Source organism: Genypterus blacodes, unplaced genomic scaffold, assembly GCF_046128005.1.
Source record: "Genypterus blacodes isolate CSIRO-AG114 ecotype Tasmania unplaced genomic scaffold, CSIRO-AGI_Gbla_v1 ptg000044l_1, whole genome shotgun sequence".
Classification (NCBI taxonomy): Eukaryota; Metazoa; Chordata; class Actinopteri; order Ophidiiformes; family Ophidiidae; genus Genypterus; species Genypterus blacodes.
The window spans coordinates 4,494,911-4,513,345 of NW_027466857.1; the positions used below are offsets into that span (position 1 = coordinate 4,494,911).

At 40.3% G+C, this 18,435-nt stretch overlaps 1 protein-coding gene across 1 annotated transcript; it reads left to right on the forward strand.

The window, feature by feature from the left end:
• Positions 1-15,666, forward strand: egf (epidermal growth factor). Its single transcript, XM_076149259.1, has 22 exons — positions 1-127; positions 2,798-2,997; positions 3,155-3,336; positions 4,128-4,355; positions 5,002-5,204; positions 5,316-5,429; positions 5,826-5,948; positions 8,197-8,319; positions 8,512-8,637; positions 9,069-9,205; positions 9,391-9,539; positions 9,662-9,766; positions 9,964-10,187; positions 10,405-10,572; positions 10,778-10,927; positions 11,030-11,155; positions 11,394-11,510; positions 12,575-12,740; positions 13,219-13,383; positions 14,967-15,069; positions 15,151-15,247; positions 15,461-15,666. The coding sequence occupies exons 1-22, from the start codon at positions 1-3 to the stop codon at positions 15,664-15,666; spliced, it is 3,339 nt and encodes a 1,112-aa protein (XP_076005374.1).
• Positions 15,667-18,435: the final 2,769 nt, after the last annotated feature.

Sequence of the window (18,435 nt, forward strand, 5' to 3'; positions counted from 1 at the left end):
ATGTTGGTGGCAAAGATCACAGCATCACTGGTTTATTTTATGGTGCAAAGTATTGGAGCCCTGGCCTTTGGAACAGCATGTTGGGATGACCTCCTAACAGGATTGGGAGGAAACAACAGCTGTTCGGGTGAGTTTGCTTGATAGACCAAGCATAGTATTGACAGCACCGGCACTGAAAGTACTATGGAAAGCATTTGCTACTTAACTGTACATGATGTCCTGTTGTGTCTGTAGAGACTGAATACAGACTCTCTATGCTATAGAGTGATAATGGGCTTGTGGTGTCCCTGAACTATTGCCACTGGCCAAATGTCCTTTACATTGATTTAACTTTACAGAGGTAGTGATTAGATTCCAATCCAGATAATCAACTCAGCAACAGTTGAATGTATGCATAGTCTTGATGAAATAAATGATTCTGCTGAGTATACTGTAGAGAGAGCGACTATCCGTTTTTGGATATCACAAATATCAGTTTTCGGGGACTGAGAGAATTACCTGTGGTTTAATTCATGTTGGAATATTTTTTGATTAATTATATGACAGTCTCACAAGATTTCTCCTATCCTCTATCTTCTATCTTTACCACAAGCATGCATATACAGGGGAATCGGTCAACTTCTATGTTGAAGGCATGCCTTTCAATGAAAATAACTAAACAAAACACATTTCTATGGCAATAACAACCACAATCTAATCTAATTTGGTAAAAGGACGATTCGGTGACAACACAACGTGATCATGCATCACACCAAAGTTGCAGCAAGCTAGCCTGAGCCTATGTGGGTGTATTTGAGGCTGAGCCCAAGGTTTGGTGGGGTGCCACATGTTGTATAAAATCAGCTTACAACAGGAGATCACAAACTACCAAAAGGTTAATCTAACTTGACTTGGTATGTCTGAAGTCGGCAGAGTTTCTAATCCTGTCTCAACAAACAACATCCTGGTCTTCAGCAAAGTTCCAATACATGTTACATGCTGCTGAACAATAAAACACTGGTAGTACTGAGACTCCTGTTTATATATAATTTGGAAGTAATGCTGTTGCTAGAATAACGGCAATGAAGAATTAATGAAATTGTACGATTAGTATTCCAATAGAGAATGTAACTTCCTTTCATCCTTTCCCTTGTACCCACAAAGACATCAGAGGTCAGGGTTAGTTAGAGAAAAACACACTCTGGGTTGGTTCAGATTGTGTTTCTTACTCAAGGACCTTTAAGACACGTGAGGTCTTTCTTTTTCAGTTGATTAAATACTTTCAGCAAAGCAAAGCTGCCCACAACAGCAATATGCCTTTGCCATCTGTAGAGCCTAATTGGGGAGATAACACAAAGGTATTTACAAGGATAGGTACCTTTATTAATCACTTAAAATTGTGGGACCAACATGACCCGCAAGCAGAAAGTCATTTGCTTTGTGTAAGCAAAATATTAGTTTAATATTATTTATCATGTAAAGGGAGTATTCATATTCAGTCATAGCAATTCAAAATGACTCCAATTTCTGTAAAGACAAACCACCACTCATCCATGTCGCGCCAGCAATAACCAGGCATTTATCTTCCAGATTCCAGTGAGTTACTCACTGGGTCACATTGGAGTCGTGTGAGGGTCATTGGACAACTGGCAGAATAACATCAAAATGACTAAGCATCTAGTCTAATATGACCACTATCTGAACTTGATGATTTATCAGGATGCCTCCTAGCAACTCAACACCGATCATCATGGGAAACTCATGGCAGACTGGTCATTGCTTTGTCTGTCTGGTGTGGCTCATTGGTTTATTGTTGTCTTCATTCCTCAGTGTTAGGAGCAGTATCCATGGCTGCACATGGCAGTGTTTTTGACATGTTAGACTAGACTGTCTTCTTTCATTCAGAGAGTCAACGCAGTTTAGTTTTTTTTCACCTCACAAGCTGGACCTTCAGTTTAATGGTCTTTACAGCGATCTCCATCTTTGTATGAGGAAATTGCTAAACAGGTTCCGATTAAAAAAAAACATTATTGATACCCCTTAGAAGTGATATTAAATAATTGGATTGTTGTGATATTTTTCTTGTATTAGTTTCATAGGTGCTTTCAATCTTATAATCACCCTATTAAATGGAGAAAGTGCACCCTGTGCTCTTCAGGACAAAATTCTACACTTATTTCAGAGAAAAGTTGGTTGTTGTTGGTTTGGTATTTTACTGGAAGGGTACGGTGTGTTTTTCCAGGAAAGGACATTTTATTTGCTGTCATTACAATTTCCTGCTTGTAAGTGGTTAGCAACTTTAACATTCGGAAATGAGAAGCTTTATCAATGAATAAGGATAGCGCAAGACCTATTTGTTGCTAAGTGACAATGTTTTATTCACAAGCAGTTGAGGTTGCCTTGAACTTCACCCCATTACTTCAGGGCTTTTTAGCAAACAATTTGATTGATTTAATGGCAGAGGCAGAGAAGCACAAAGAAGGAAGCAGCAGCCTATAATGCGTTGGTATCTGTCAATTTGATTCATTCACTATACTGAGAGCAAAGCTACAAGACAGCAATATTCACATGGTGAAAGCTGAATTCTCCACGGTTTAGCACACTGTATATATATTATCTTGGAATTATTCACTGCATGAGAGGTGAAATATTTGCTACTTTAGAGAGTAACTCTTCTTTTCTACTACTTGTATTACTCAGTGAATCTTGAGATGCATTTGTTTGTGACCCAAAGGGTTTTTGTTTTTTGTTGTAGGGCGTTACAATGTTAAAATTCAGAAAATTAACAGAAAATGTTGATGATGTTTTCCTTGTTAAGCTCCACAGCCCTTCCTGATTTTTGGCCATGGTAAAGCCATCCATCGAATAGATCTCGATGGGAAACACCAAAGGCGACTTGTCGCTGGGGTGGGAAGCTCTGTCCTGCTCGACTTCCATTTCGGAGAAGGAAGAGTTTACTGGGCTGACAGACATGCTGGGGTCATCTACAAAGCATCAGTGAGCGGAGCGCACAGACAGGTGCTTATGGAATTCCCTCAAAGTGGTATAGAACTTACACAGGATTATGATTTAGTCCTTACTATGAAATGTATTTAATTGTACCGAATGTGCATTGCAGTTCAATGGAAGATATTCCAATAACTCTAATAAGATTTTTGTGTAAATATGTTTTCAGAAATTGCACTCGTCTGACAAAAGTATCTCAGGCCTTGCAGTAGACTGGATATCAAACAATGTCTACTGGACAAGTGAAGACAAGGGAAAAATAAAGAGAATGGACATCAATGGGAAAAATGAAAGGACGCTTTTAAGACATTTGACGCAACCACGTTCCATAGGCATTGACCCCATTAAGAGGTAATCTTTACTATATAAACCCTTAAATGAAAGTGTGATTGTACTTCTGACATACTAAATGCTCACATACTAAATTTTTACCTCAATTGTGGATTTCATGGACAAGGATGCTGTGTTATTAGCGTGTGACACTCGTTTGTCATAATGCTGCTATAATTAAATAAATAATTATTCAATTAAATGACATTACATTCATTGAATGAGTCAGAGCATAGCACAGAATTCTAATACAACTCCTCACATGCTTTGGTTTGTGTGCTACTCAAAATGCTGCATCTCCCCCATCAAGCGTGGCTGACACAGAGGTGCAATACAACAGACCTCTCACAACTCTCTCACAACTCTCACATACCACCAGTCTCTCTGGTCACAGACAGGCAGACAGACACACGTGACCAGACATTTTAATGCATTTTGGTCCACTAGATTAACATATTGATGTTTAAATGTGAAAAATGCCTTCTATTTTTTTATTCCTTTACCGTCATCCTGTTATTTGTTTCTTGTATAAATCTAACTATACAACCGTAACTAAAGTATTACTTTTAGGCAACAACCTAACCCTGGTCCTGCCTAGGGAGGAAAGCACTGAATCAGCTTTGAATATAGCTTTGAAAATGTTGTATTATTCTAGGCCTTTAAAACCTTTAAATATTCAGATTGTTAGAAGTAACAGCTTTAGAGCACAAAATAGGCAAAGCAAGCAATTTTAAAGGGGGATATACAGCTTTTTGGAAATAAATACATATTGCTAAAACCTGATTCTAAGTTCTAAAAGCTACATTTTGCAGGTTTTTGTTTTGGTTGTCTGGTGGAATAACTCCGAGCATCCAGAGGTCTGATGAGGCAGGAAAGATGAAAACGACGCTCATTAAGATCTCAGAGGAACTGACAGCTCTGACGATAGACCAACACGACAAAAGACTGTTCTGGGTGCAGTTTGGTCTGCAGGGTGAAAGTGCCATTGCCTCTTGTGATTACAACGGGAACGTCCTACACATCATAGATCAGCCAATTCGGTGAGTAAGAATATTTATCTATTCTTTTATTTTTGCTGGTGATCCTACTGCAAGCAAAACACATACACACATACACAAGCTGCCTCTGGTGTGGTTCCTATCTGATCACTTGAAAACCCTCAGGAGTCATTCGCAACTTGGGTAAGGTGAATCCTTATGTCACATGTCATGGGAGGGACAGATGTGGGAGACATAAGAGTCATATAACATAAGTCATATGTGATAATCGGACTCTCATGTGACCCAAGGAGTCATCTGGTTTAAGCTGTAAATGACTCAAGAGGGTAAGTGAAGGTTCACTACTCACTATACTCAATCACTATTGTCTTAGAAGGCTAGTGGAATAAGTGGCAAAAACTAGGGACAGAACTACATTAGGGTAGTTCAAGTTTGTCTTCATTACAAGTACAGTTATTGGAACACCTTCCTCTATATCTAGATTTTCTTTTAAATCAAAAAGCTGTGCACGACAATTTTATTCTTTCACCCAAGAGTCTATACTTTGTTTTTCATTATAAATGAGCCTCTGGGTAAATCCACCTGATAACAAGGTATTACCATGGCAGTCTATAGGATCGCAACTTACCTTTTTTTATTCCAACATTATTTTATTGTGGCTTTTATTGTTTTTGTCTCTCCTTATCAGGTCTCATTCTTTGAGCATATCTGTATTTCTGGAGCGCTTGTATTACACCGATGTTGCATCTCGGAGTATAAAACAAGTCAATAAATATAGCGGGGGCGAGAAATGGGACGTCAATGTTAAACGAATGACAAAATCTCCAGCTGATATCAGAGTGGTGCATCCCCTCAACCAACCAACATCAGAACCCAGCTCACCATTTCCAGGTGATTACTACAAACTCTTTCAGACATTAAAGAGCTCTGTATTATTTACACAATTTGTTACTTCTATGATTCTGTTACCACGTTTTTTTGAATGTTTGCCCTTTTACACAGGTTGTGAGGAGCAGAGTGGGAACTGTGTGAATGTGTGCTCCACTCTAGCTGATAAAGGGGTTTGCCAGTGCAGTGAAGGCTTTGCTCTCAGTAAACTAGGCAGTTTCTGCGAAGGTTGGTATCTGTGAGTAATTGTAACACGAGAAAAGACATTTCATTCTCAATTGTGTTTGTTTGGAATGAAATGAGTGAATTCTGTATTCAATTATCTGAAGTCACAGCTGAGGCATGGGATTCTAGAATATTCTGCCTTCCTTCATTCTGAAATATTCTTGATATTGTTTTTCCCTGTTATTTTCAAACAGATTTATTTCTCAAAAACCTAAATTGTAAAAACCACAAGTCACTTTTAAAAACTGATTTATGAAAGTGTGGGGAGAATGCAGTAATTTATTTTTTAATTTATTAGAAAATAATGAATTAAATGAGTTGTGACTTCAACAGGAATGTATTTCACAAGATTTTTTTCTCCTACCTTAAACATTAACATGATCATATGTGCATAAACAGATGTAAATGAATGTGCCCTCTGGAACCATGGCTGCTCTCTTGGTTGTGAAAACATCCCCGGCTCCTATTTCTGCACCTGCCCCAAAGGATACGCTCTCCTACCGGACAGGAAGACATGCCGAGGTACAGTAAGAACACATTGGTTCAAATGGCTTCAATTACATAGAACTAATACACAAGGGATTCCCTTTCTCACTTTCTGTTATTTTCCCTCATTTTTATAGTGTATAATAGTCGGAGGTTGAGTTGAATATTGTCTAGTATATGAAAGTGTCATTAGTTGGGGTTGACATCTATATAAATAAATGGATCCTGTTGAGGTCACACATACCTGCATTTTGATTTACATGCCAACACACCTGGCTGGCATAACAGTCTGTGGATGTCGCATTGTGGTTTTTACTTTGTTGTACATTGTGAAGATTTCGCAACCAGACCAGTCTAGTTTTGTCCATTAAAACCACACGAATCAATCCATTCTTATTCCTTTTTGATCTGTATAACGGGGCACTGATCTGAGATTAGATCCTGTTTTGTAACACTAAGGAGGTGGCATTTGTCCCGCAGACACCATCTTGACCCCGCGGAGCCAATAAAATGTCTGGGTCAGGGACAACCAGACAGACCTGTGTTATGTGAGCTGCCAATTGTGTGTTAGGTTACATGGGTGGAAACACGAGCGCTTTGTGGTGCTTCTACGTGTCCAATTGTAGTGAAAAGGTTGTGTAAGTGAAATGGAAGGTTACATAAAAGCTATCAATACACCATTTTCTGATTTGTGTTCGTTTAAGGGTTTGACACGTTATCAAGTGGATTCATGGAATTCAGTAAATCAAGCAACTTCATCATTAAATATATTTCCATTAACAGCCATAAGTTGTTGTTGTTGTTGTTGTTTTTCATAAAAAGCTACAGCCTCAGGGTTTAGTCATAGCTTTTCTTTTCATTCAAAGTTGCATTATTGGTTTTATGGTGCACTGCAGGAGAATTAATGCATTCTTTTTTTACAGCCATTATAATAAAGAAATAAATTAAAGCTGACCTTGGTGCTATGAGCAGCATTAGTAATAAGGGTATAAAATCTAATATTCTTTTACTGGGGATCCATTAGTGGCATTTAAATCACTAGTAGTAAGTTATGGTATTCATTTTACGTCACTATTATCACTTACAGACACTAATAAGTTCAAAATAGTTAGAATTTGTTGTTTTTTTTAAATAATCCACATATCCCTTGTAGCTTTCCTGTTTTAGCTCATCTATTGTCTCATCTGAATCATAATGCAGCTCTGTTGTCTGCCAATGCAACAACAGTCTTTTTTTTAAGTCGACAGATAACCGAGACAATTAAATTGTTTGCGGTCAACACATACGATGTAGTGAAGAAGGAATCAATGCTTTTATTTAACTGCTTAAAGTCCGATTTATGTGGAAAATTAAAACAACCCAAAACCTTTGTTGTTTGCTTTTACCACATAAAACAAACTGTGGCCGTATTTTAAACCTCACAGCTATTTCCATGAAGCAAGAGACCAGGAAAGGTTCCCAATAGACACAATGGGATTAGATGATGAGGGGACATTTGCAGTAGGGACCTTGCGTATCTGTCAGCAGCTTTGTCTGGCTAAGCTGTTTAGCCTTTTGCAAAGGTCCATGCCGCCAAGTTAACGTGCTAGACGGCAGCAAAAATACATGAAGTCTCTGAGTCTACATCAGGATATTTTTCTCTTATAAAAGCCTTCAAAAAACATCAAAAAATGTGGAAAAATCTTTGTTTGTCATTGCAACATGCTCACATACAACTTATCCAGTAAAGGTAACAGGCGTGTTTGTTTTACTATATGACTAACCATCATTTTCTTCATTTTGGAATAATTTCAGCTATATTTAGATTTTACTGTATACTTATTCAATCATTTCTATAGACAGTGAATTTACAGCTAACTTTATTTACTATTACTGTCTGCATTAACATCAGCAAAACTGATCGTTTCACAGTAAAGCATCCTGTCACTGTACCAAAATGTTACACTTTACATGTATCAGGTCTGTCCAAATTCCAATTCTGCTCATAGTTCAAGACCAAGTTAGTGAAAATTACATTTGCCCCATAATATTAAGAGAAAACAATAAGAGCTCTATTTGCGATCAACAACATAACAAGAGGCGAGGGGCATCTGTCTCACACCCACATACCCCTGAGCCTCTGTACACCTCCACCAGAGTCACTGGTACTGCACATATCATACCCCTGTGAGCTAACATTACATCATACCCACTGTGTGCCTTTCACTGCATTCTCCCCACATTTTCATCCAATAGGATTTTTGCTTTCACTGTTTCAAATGATACGTTTCCTTTCCAATAACAGAGATAGTACCATGTGAGGGTAATTACACCCGGTGTGGCCACGGATGCCTGACCACAGATGAGGGCACTGTCTGTGTGTGTCCTGAAGGATCAATACTACAGGAGGATGGACAGGCCTGTACTGGTAGGAGCCATTTTAACAACTGCTGGATTTAGTCTTACACTAAAACCCTACATGCACTTTTACATGTATGCTGAAAACATACAATAATGATAATATAAAGGAGTGTTAGCCTAATATAAAAGGAGATGATTATAAACAGGAGCTCAGCTGTGTTTGTATGCGTGTGTCAAAGGTTGCGTTTGATTCTTGCAGGTTGTTCGTCCACAGACAGAGGAGGTTGCAGTCAGCTCTGTATTCCTGTCACACCTAGTAGCTGGCAGTGTGACTGTCGCCCTGGCTACCAGCTCCAGCACGATGGCCACCGCTGCATTGCCACAGGTGAGTCATACCAAGGCAACGCAGGCGGCCAAGACGGTCAGCTAAAGGTTCCTTGTCACTTGGTCACAGCCTACCTTCAGCTTCGGGTTTGGGTTCTGCACTTCATGTCATTTTATTTTCATGTCACTGACTGGTGATGTAATGGTAGAGAAACTGGTGTAGTATAAGTATATCTATCTATCTATCTATCTATCTATCTATCTATCTATCTATCTATCTATCTATCTATCTTTCTTTCTATCTATCTATCCATCTATAACTATAATATATCCCTGCTGAACATTTTTGAACAACAAATCAAAGCAAAATGTAATTATATTTGCTGAAACTTTTTGTTTGACAAGAAATAGTCTGCAAACACTTTAAAAAAAAACACATCTTACAAAATGGCAAGGATAATGACTACGAATTATTGCACTGTTCTCCTTCAGGGCCACCAGCTTATCTGCTAGTTGCCAATCTAGTCGATGTGCGACGGGTTGATCCAGACAGCCCTGGGGTTCAGACCCTGGTAGAGGAGCCTAGAGGAGCAATCATGGCTTTGGACTACGACCCTGTCCTTAACAACGTAAGCGGACAAGACATTTCAGATTAATGGAGATTCACGTTTTCTCTGGCCTCACTCTGACAGCTGCAGCAGTAAATGTAGCAACAGCAGGAAGAATAGCATTATGTTTGTAGTGATCTAGTGACACCTACTGGACAGACCTGGAGGTTCACCTATGTTTACATGTTTCTGTATGCATTTTAAAGGTTTACTTTGCTAGTACTACCCAGAAGACAATTGCACGCGTTGATTTGATGGGTGGATCCAAAGAAATTCTAGTCTCTGATGGTTTGGAGACACCAGAAGGACTGGCTATTGACTGGATCAACCGCAGGATGTACTGGACAGACAAAGGGTGTGTAGTGTATCCAAACTGAAAATGCTGAGGTTTGTCTACAAATCATCATCTGTTTTTTTTCAAAGGTCTAAGTAAATAAGGTACTTTTTTCCACACTTTTGCATATTTTTCTGAATCAGTCGGGCAACTGTTGACAGCAGCTCTTTAGCTGGACTGAACAGGCAAACCATTCTAAGCAAAGGGCTGCAAAAACCAAGAGGAATTGCGGTTCATCCTCTGGAAAAGTGAGTAGAATGATATGTTAACTTGAACCAACTTTGACTCCCAAACCCATTAATAATTCAATATGATGTCAGTAAATTGCAAACACTACACCAGGGCGATTAATCTGGAAAACCAATTTCCGTTGAATACAACACTTACAGTACTTATTATCTGGTATTTGTATATGTATTTACCTTTACCTTTCTTTTTTTTTGAGGAAGTTATTCTGGACTGATATGGGTGCCCAGCCTGTCGTAGAGAGTGCATCTTTGGAGGGGAAAGACCGTGTTGTAATTGCAAGCACCAACCTGGAGTCACCCAGCGGCCTGACCATCGATTTCACAGAGGATCGTCTGTTCTGGTGCGACCAGAGCAAGAGGCTGGTGGAGACGGCTGCCCTGGATGGCTCAGACCGACGGGTCCTGGTAGAGAACCAAGTAGGTGAGGCTTGTGTAGAGCATACATACGTATACAAATGTTGTAGTCCTTGTGCATTGGAATAAATGTCCATGTTTCATAGTAAACACTGGGTTAACATGTGAAGAAAACACATAGTTCTCACCTGGAATCCTCTAATCAGTGGCAGAACTTCCGATGCAGCTTAAGAACAATTCTCCATATCCGTCTCCGGTCTTTTTGTTTTCCTGGATTGGTCCAGGTCGACCTTTTGACCTGGCAGTGTTTGAGGACAGGCTGTGGATCTCTGACTGGGAGCACCAGCAGGTGAGGAGCGTGCACAAGCGGACTGGGAGGAACCTGCAGCTCAGCTCTGGCAGCATGATCCAACCTGCATCCATTGTGGTGGTTCATCCTCTTGCTAAACCAGGTACAGAGAGACAAAAGGAATTAAGCTTTCATGTGTTTGTGTAGTTAAATTAGATCAGAAGCTGTTGAATAATACAAATGGTGCATGAAATAGTCATTTTGCTTGTAAGATAATATTTTAAAATGACGTATTGAGGCCCAGCCTTTTAGCACAAGCAGTGTAAAATGAAGGAATGAAGTGATTTCTCTTGCTTCCTTCTTGTCAGGGGCGGATGTTTGCCTTCACCTGAATGGAGGCTGTGCACAGGTGTGTGAGAGCAGACTTGGATTTGCTCACTGCTCCTGTCTGTCACATTACATCCAGTCAGATGACGGAAAAGATTGCTTGCCTGTCAATACAGTGAATGGAACAGCAGGTGATTCCGAGGATTCAGCTGCAGATACACTTCTGTGTAAAGCAATCCTGGGGATGGTTAAGACTAACACACACCTATATTTGCTTTTAGAACCTGAAGAAGATTCCACTGATTCAATGCCACTCAAAAACAAAACATTGAATGATGACAGTTCACCTTTCGCAATACCTGGGGAGGCTGATTTAGACTCTGATGAAACGCCTCTCTTCACAGACAAGATGGTTTCAGGTAACAATGCACATTTAAATGGGCACTCTGACAATCTTATACTTCTAATTCTGCTTACAAGGCAGTACAGAATTGTGCCTCTGCTTTAGTGGAGGACTAGAGGTTTATAAACATCCAATATTTGCCTATATATCTAAATCTCTCAGCACAATCACAGGCTTGATCGAGTCTACTTTGAGTGCAACACTAAATACATAAAGTCCTTTAACTACTATATTGTTTATGATTTCTCTTTCAGACCAGAATGAATGCTACTCAGTCCACTGTGACGTCAATGCCCAGTGCCTGCAGCATGCTGGTCGCCCGGTTTGTTTGTGTCTTGAAGGTTTCACTGGTGACGGACAGTTGTGTGTAGGTTAGTATTGGATATAGGATTACTAAATAATTATACTCTATCGTCACAGCTTAACGTTAGCATGAAAACAGCCTCAACGCAGGTTAATTAGCTTTACACGTACTAGCAATTTGGCTGTAGCACACCTTAGCAACACCAATTAAGGCCCAAACTCACGTTTCAAGTCGAACACAAAAACCCTTAAAGCTTCCACTAAAGGGCTTTTTAATTTTAATACACTCTTAACACTTCAAACGAACTTAAAAGTAAGTGGGATATTACCGTCTTGTCCGTCGACATTGACACAAACAGTGTTCCTTTCAAAATAAAATTTCCGTTGCGACCGGAATTACCGAAACAAAAGCCGAATAGGTATATAAAGCCGATGATGTGACGTCTGCGTCTGTCTTGCCTTATTGTTGAACACATTTGTTTTACATTAATTCTACATTCTCCCTTTAGTAAGTTTGTGTGCAGTCTATATGAATTTTACTACACTCTGTGTATTAAAGTCACCGACCACCCTTTTGCACCTATAGATATTGACGAGTGTAACCTGGCAACATACAAATACTTAGAGGCAGTATCTCTGTAAATGCCAGACTGCATACCGTGGAAATGGTCACACATGTCAAGGTGTGTTTGATCCCCAAGGTCTGTGAGGATATTGAGAGGTACAATGGTGATTGAAATGGATTGCTAGAGCGGAAAATAACAGACAATAATAATAAGAAAATATTGATTTGTAACCAATAATACCTTCGAGATAAGTGTGATGCCTTTCCATTAATTTTTGGTTTAAATCCGGGTGTTGTTCAACCCAAGTGTCACATTTTACTCATAATTAGGACTCTGGGACATCAATTGTGGATGGAATATAGTGTCCAACAGTCCTCTGAGTTCAAAACAAAAATGAAAACCTTCACATGTGTAAAATAAATAAAATATGTATCTTGCAAATTCATTGTGCAATGGTATTCAAGGAGCCAAAATGTACTTGGTGGTGGTTAAATGTATCTAGCCCTATGTGTTGATGTACAGCATCTAATGACATACAGCATATCCATAATCCTCCCTCCCTACAGAGTTGGAGACCACCTTGCCAAAGGTCACGACCAGTAACCCTGCTGATGTCAGCACGCAGCACCACAACAGTAACTCAATCCTGAGCTGCCCCTCTACACATGAATCCTACTGTCTGTACCAGGGTGTCTGCTTCTACTTTCCTGAGATGGAGTCTTACGCCTGCAAGTAATGATACACCCCCTGATGTCTACACCTTCCATTTGACTTTTGACATCAGGCTTTCATAGTTTTGTGTTTTATACAGACAGAGGGTTTCAGAATTTCTTAAAGACTATAATGAGAGTATGTGTCCTCTTCAAATATCATATCTTGTCTCTCATGGGACTGTATACGGGCCTGCACTGATTCTACCATGTTTGACATTACAGCAAACCACCAATAGATGTCACTATTGTTCTATGGGTGAAAACATGGTTGGCAGGAATTACATTTTTAAAATTCAAAGTTTGAGGAAGAAACCGGTTTTAAGATTATAAATTACATATGCAACATAAAGCTAATATATGCACTTATAAAATAAAACTACATAGTCTGTCTGGCTCTTACTTACATCATGTATGGAAAACATCTGTTATTTTAAATAGATTGTTATTTAATCGTCTGCAAATAATGTAACAACTAAATCTTATCTATTTCGTTGCAGTTGTTTATCAGGCTACATGGGCGAGCGCTGTCAGTTCAGTGACCTGGAGTGGTGGGAGCTTCAACAGGCTGAGAAAGAGAAAAGAAAGAATGTTGTCATCGCTACCTGCATGGTGATCCTCATCACCTTGCTCTCCATCGCTTCCTGTGTCACCTACTGCTATGGGTAAGAGGAGGGGGGGGGGAATAGGAAATAAGGCTCCAGGCAGAAGAAACTGAGGAGTTGAAATTGTAAAATAGGAGCCGAGGTAGACAGACAGATGCAGGGAGCAAGTGAATGGAGGTAAAGAACATAGGACACCAGTAAGGAAGAGATGGATGATAAAGGAGACAAAGAAAAGGGAAGAACGTGAGAGGTAATCAATTAAAACAGCTAAGGAAGGAAGGAAAAGAGAAGGATGCCTTGATGGGATGTGGGAGCAGCATAACCACAGGAGGGAAAGAGTGGAAGGAAGGAAGGGAGGAAGGAAGGGAGGTAGGGAGGGGACTGATTTTTTCAGTTGCCTTCTGTATACAACAATATGACGTTGCTATAAATGCTGTGCTGTGTAAAGTGCAACGTTATGAAAAGCTTGTGAAATGATTTCTCTAAAGAAATCAATATAAGGGAAATGCTCAGTTCCCAAGCAGCCTTTTAGAGGAAGTATGCCCTAAATTATTGCTTGGAGGAGTATAAAAGCAAAAATGAGGCTACAGCTGCCAAATAGAAACTAATACGGATTTTATTTTGTGTCTGACTGATAATCTTAGTGGTGCTAACAGAGGTTTTCTATGCTGACGGTTACTAAAGAAATGGGATTTGTGCGTTTGAACGTGAGCATGTGTCACTGAAGTAACGACCAAAACAAAGCGAGCTGTGTTTACTCCTCGGTTAGACAGACAAGGATTGGAAAGCGAGACGGATATCAGGATGGGGAGGCGGCAGCAGCAATGAATGAGCTGACAGCATTTGGAGATGTCTATCAAACCGATGGTGGCGTGAGCCGTGTAATGCAGGCGCCTCCGCCTGACAGCAGGGGGTCGGGGTGCTGATCACATGTGGAGCGAATGGCAGCATGCAACCCCTGGTTACTGGAGTGGGAAGCATACATAAACGGCATCCTGCAACCCCATTTCCACCTGAGCTGTCACTAAGTGGCTGATTTGTTTTACGCTTGTTTCCGCAGCTTGTGGACAAGGCCTGTTGGCGTTCTCCACACTTTTGACTCACAAAGCACACACACACACACACACCTTACCCCCCCCGCCACCTTCCCTTATGCCCCAGGTTTGTGGTCTTGGTTTCCCCCCTGTGGAAGTGGCACGCTTTCAATTACATGCTTGGTTTAGCTTGTTCTACAGCAATTACACATCAAAATAGGTCATTTCTCGGCAATAAAATGGAGCCGGTGAGGTATGACCCCGGTGGAAACGCTACACGGCCGCCAATAGGTCTGCCTCAAATTGCCTTTGCACTTCACTGCAAGTGCACTTGTACAGTTTTTTGAGTTGGGTGGTTTAGTTTCTTCTCCCAGCACAGACACACTGTACACACGGGGATATGAGCGGGAGGGAACATCCTTTCTCCCCTTCTTCTTAGCTCAAAATTGCAAACACACGCATGCACACAAAGCCCTCTGGCCTCTGTAACACTAATTCTAGATTGATCCTCTCTTCAAAAATTATAGATTAGACTGTAAAGACACTGAAATGCAAGAACACATGTGAGACACGTGTGAATATATATATATATATCTTTTACCTGTGCAGAACTAGAAGATTCTTCCGTAAACAGCCCTCAGTGGACAATATGAGTGAGACCAGTGAGACAGATGAGAGCATGTCAGAGACGACCACCACTAGTGCACCTCAGGTAAGATGTCGTCCTTCAGCATAGAATCATATTGTTTCCTCCAATCTGGCAACATGAAAGGTGTTTTTGTGTCTCCTGCAGTTTTGTGTGGTGGTAGAAAATGGCAGTGAGGGGGAAAAGATTTTGTCTATGAGCTGTCCCAGGAGAGCCACATGTCCATCCTGCTCCTCAGACACAGGTACTTGAATATGACATCCACACTGGTGTCAATCTTTGCCGACACTACAAACGTTGCTCCTTTTTCCTGCTTCCGGTTAGTTCCTCCTGCTGAGCTGCTTGTCTTCACTGTGATCACTTTTTGTAGCCTGTTTTGTTTCCTATCAAGGTCGGACTGTAGAGAATATCTAATATATAAAAGTTCCCTGTGTTAAGTTATTATTGTTTTTGTCAGGTGATATTCCCATGTCTGAAGAAGAGAAGGGAACCTTGCCAAAACACAACCGAGGATACGAGTGCTCCATGGTGTCAGCCCTCGCAATGGAGACCGCCAAATCTGCCATCCATCACTCAAAGCTATTGTCAACCCCATATACATGTACGTCACTCACCCCAACACCACCGTCCCAGACTCCCAGCCCAGAATCCCCTGCTTCTTAGCTCACCTGACGCACTGGCACAGCTGTACAGTTCATCGTTTGCACACTGTAACATCTGGCTCGTGTGAACAGTAGATGAAGTTGTCGTTGCGCTGGTTTTAAAGTGAATAAAATATTGGTATTTCCATTCTCATTCCTCAATTTATAAAACACACAGACTTCAACTTCGAGTTCAGGCCGTCTGGTTCACTGTAACCGTGGAAATTATTCAGAGCAGTGAACAAGGTTTATTTTTGATCAGAGGTGATGTTCACTTACAAGGTCTGCAGGCCTTCGAATGGTTTGCATTGATCAATGTCCTATTACTTTATTACAGAAAGATAGAAGTTATGAACACATCAGTTAATGCTGACTTCACAAAAAAGGTTCTGTGTTATGCTATAATGATGTTAATACCTTGTGCAATCAGTTTCCTTGGCTATAATGGGGTGGCATCATGCAAGCTATGAACTCATGTGTGAGGGCATGCAGATGTTACTAAATATAGGATGGGAATCCACGGAAACATCTGGATGCTTCAGGGTCAATTATGGTATGAAAAGACAGTGAATTCACATTCAAGGCTCTGCCACAACAGAGCTTCATCTTTAAGGAGGAATGTTTGTGCCGCAAATCAGGGCTACAAAATCTGAGCAAGTATTTCCTTTTTAAAATATAAGCTTCCAAATCATTATATTATCATCAAGCTCATTCAATATCTTACCGTCTCTAATGATATATGATGATATTTAGCCTAACAGCTAACACCGCAGTTCCTTAATAAACAACTAACCAAACAACTGAGATATTGTTGGAAACTTTGATGCTATATTTATTTTTGTACAAAGATCTATGTTACTTGTACCGGATAGATACTCACCACTGACTCTGACTATTAAGAGATAAGGTAGAGATTAAGCTGACATAGATAGATAACTGATTGAGATCGAGTTGGGTTGTTTGGTTTGGTTTGGAAAGGGAAGGTTTCTGATTTCTGCTCTCATTCCTTTGCAGTATCTGTTCTTTTTTTTTTAATATATTTGTACTCGCAGAACACAGGTAATCTCTTTTGGGAGAACATGCTCCATATTCAGACTTCTAATCACGCTGTATTTAACTGTGATTATGGATTTGTTTCAGCACCTGCATAACTGGAATGACAAAATTGTGAGATGGAGCTTGTATTTCTGCTGTTATTAAATCAAATACACAAAAATGTGCTGTTTTAATAAGTGAAGCATCATTTCCTTGATCTGTATTTGGATGGTAGTTTTAACAGCCTTTTCTAGGTTGTCAACACAACACAGATTGCCTGCAAACCAATTATTCGTGTACCTCCATATCGGACTCTTTGCCTCTAACAATTTCCAAAACTTCCCTTCCCGTCCTCCTCAATTAATGTGGGAAGACCTGCTTATGTTCAGGACACAACTAACAGGGACCGTTTCTGAGATTTATCACCACATCCTCAACCTAGGGGACCAATATAATTCTACAATAAGGGCCGCCTGGGAAGGTGAACTCGGACTCCAACTAGAGGCAGACTGATGGGAGGAAGTCAAATGCAAACTACACACTGTCTCGTCCTGTACTCGTCTCACACTCATCCAATTTAAGGTTATACACTATGTCTACTTCTCCAAATCTAGAGCTCAATCAACAGATCTGAAATGTGGTGAGGTAGAGGACAAATGTGATAGATGTTCAAACCCACAATGCAATTTTAGCCACATGTTTTCCTTCTGCCCCAGGTTACACAATTACTGGTCTGGTGACTTTAACACAATGTCCACCATATTGGGTACACAGTTTCAACCTTCCCCTCATATTGCCATCTTTGGTGCTCCACTCGACTCATGTCATCTAAACAAAAAGAAATGATCAGTTTCACCTCTCTGCTTGCTTGACGGCGACCGCTTTTGCAGTAGAAATCCTTCACCCCTTCCTCTTTCTCGCAATGGCTGAAGGACACAATATTTTGCATGCACATGTGTATCACCAGTCCTAGGTCCCAATCAACATTTCTTTCTCTTTCTTTCTCGTTTCTTCCCTTCTCTCAGTATAAAAAAAAAAAATAACAAAATCTCTAAATATCCCACAACTGTATGCTCAAGTCAGGTGAATACACAGATGTTTTCTACTCATTTGTATTGTAATAATTGCATGTAAAATAATTATTACACTATCATCGCTCATATATATATATTTTTTTTCAATACATAATACATAACCATTACTTTTCTCTATTTTCATCGGATTTTCTTTGCAAAATACTTTTCAAGTAACATTTTCTTACAATTGAAAGATTCTTTGGGCGCTTCATAGGCTGCCTCTGTCTCATTGCAGCCCATCGCTCACTCACTTTAAGGCTCCTGTCGTGCTCCATCGCCGATGCTTCACAATCCCCCACCAAATCTATTGCTCTAGTGGTGTTGGTACCAACGCTGCCACCCACCACCACCCCATCTGTCTCTTTCTATCTCTGTCTGCGTCTCCCTCTCAAGGCTGACTGGGAATCCTTAATAGAAGGACCCACAACCTCTTTGTTTCAAGGTGACGGCCGAAAACAAAGTACTTTCACTCAAAAACCTTCAGGGGCCACATCGATATTGATTTTCCTGGCAAGACACACTTATCTATATATTGCCCTCCATTAGGGCTAACAGATAGGTTAGGGCACCGCTCCAAACAGCAGCAGATCAACCTTCAGGTAAAGATGAAATTGGGCCCTGTGTCAATTTATTTTGTACTACTGCTCAATTGGGGCAATAGGGGGCAATAGAGTCACTGA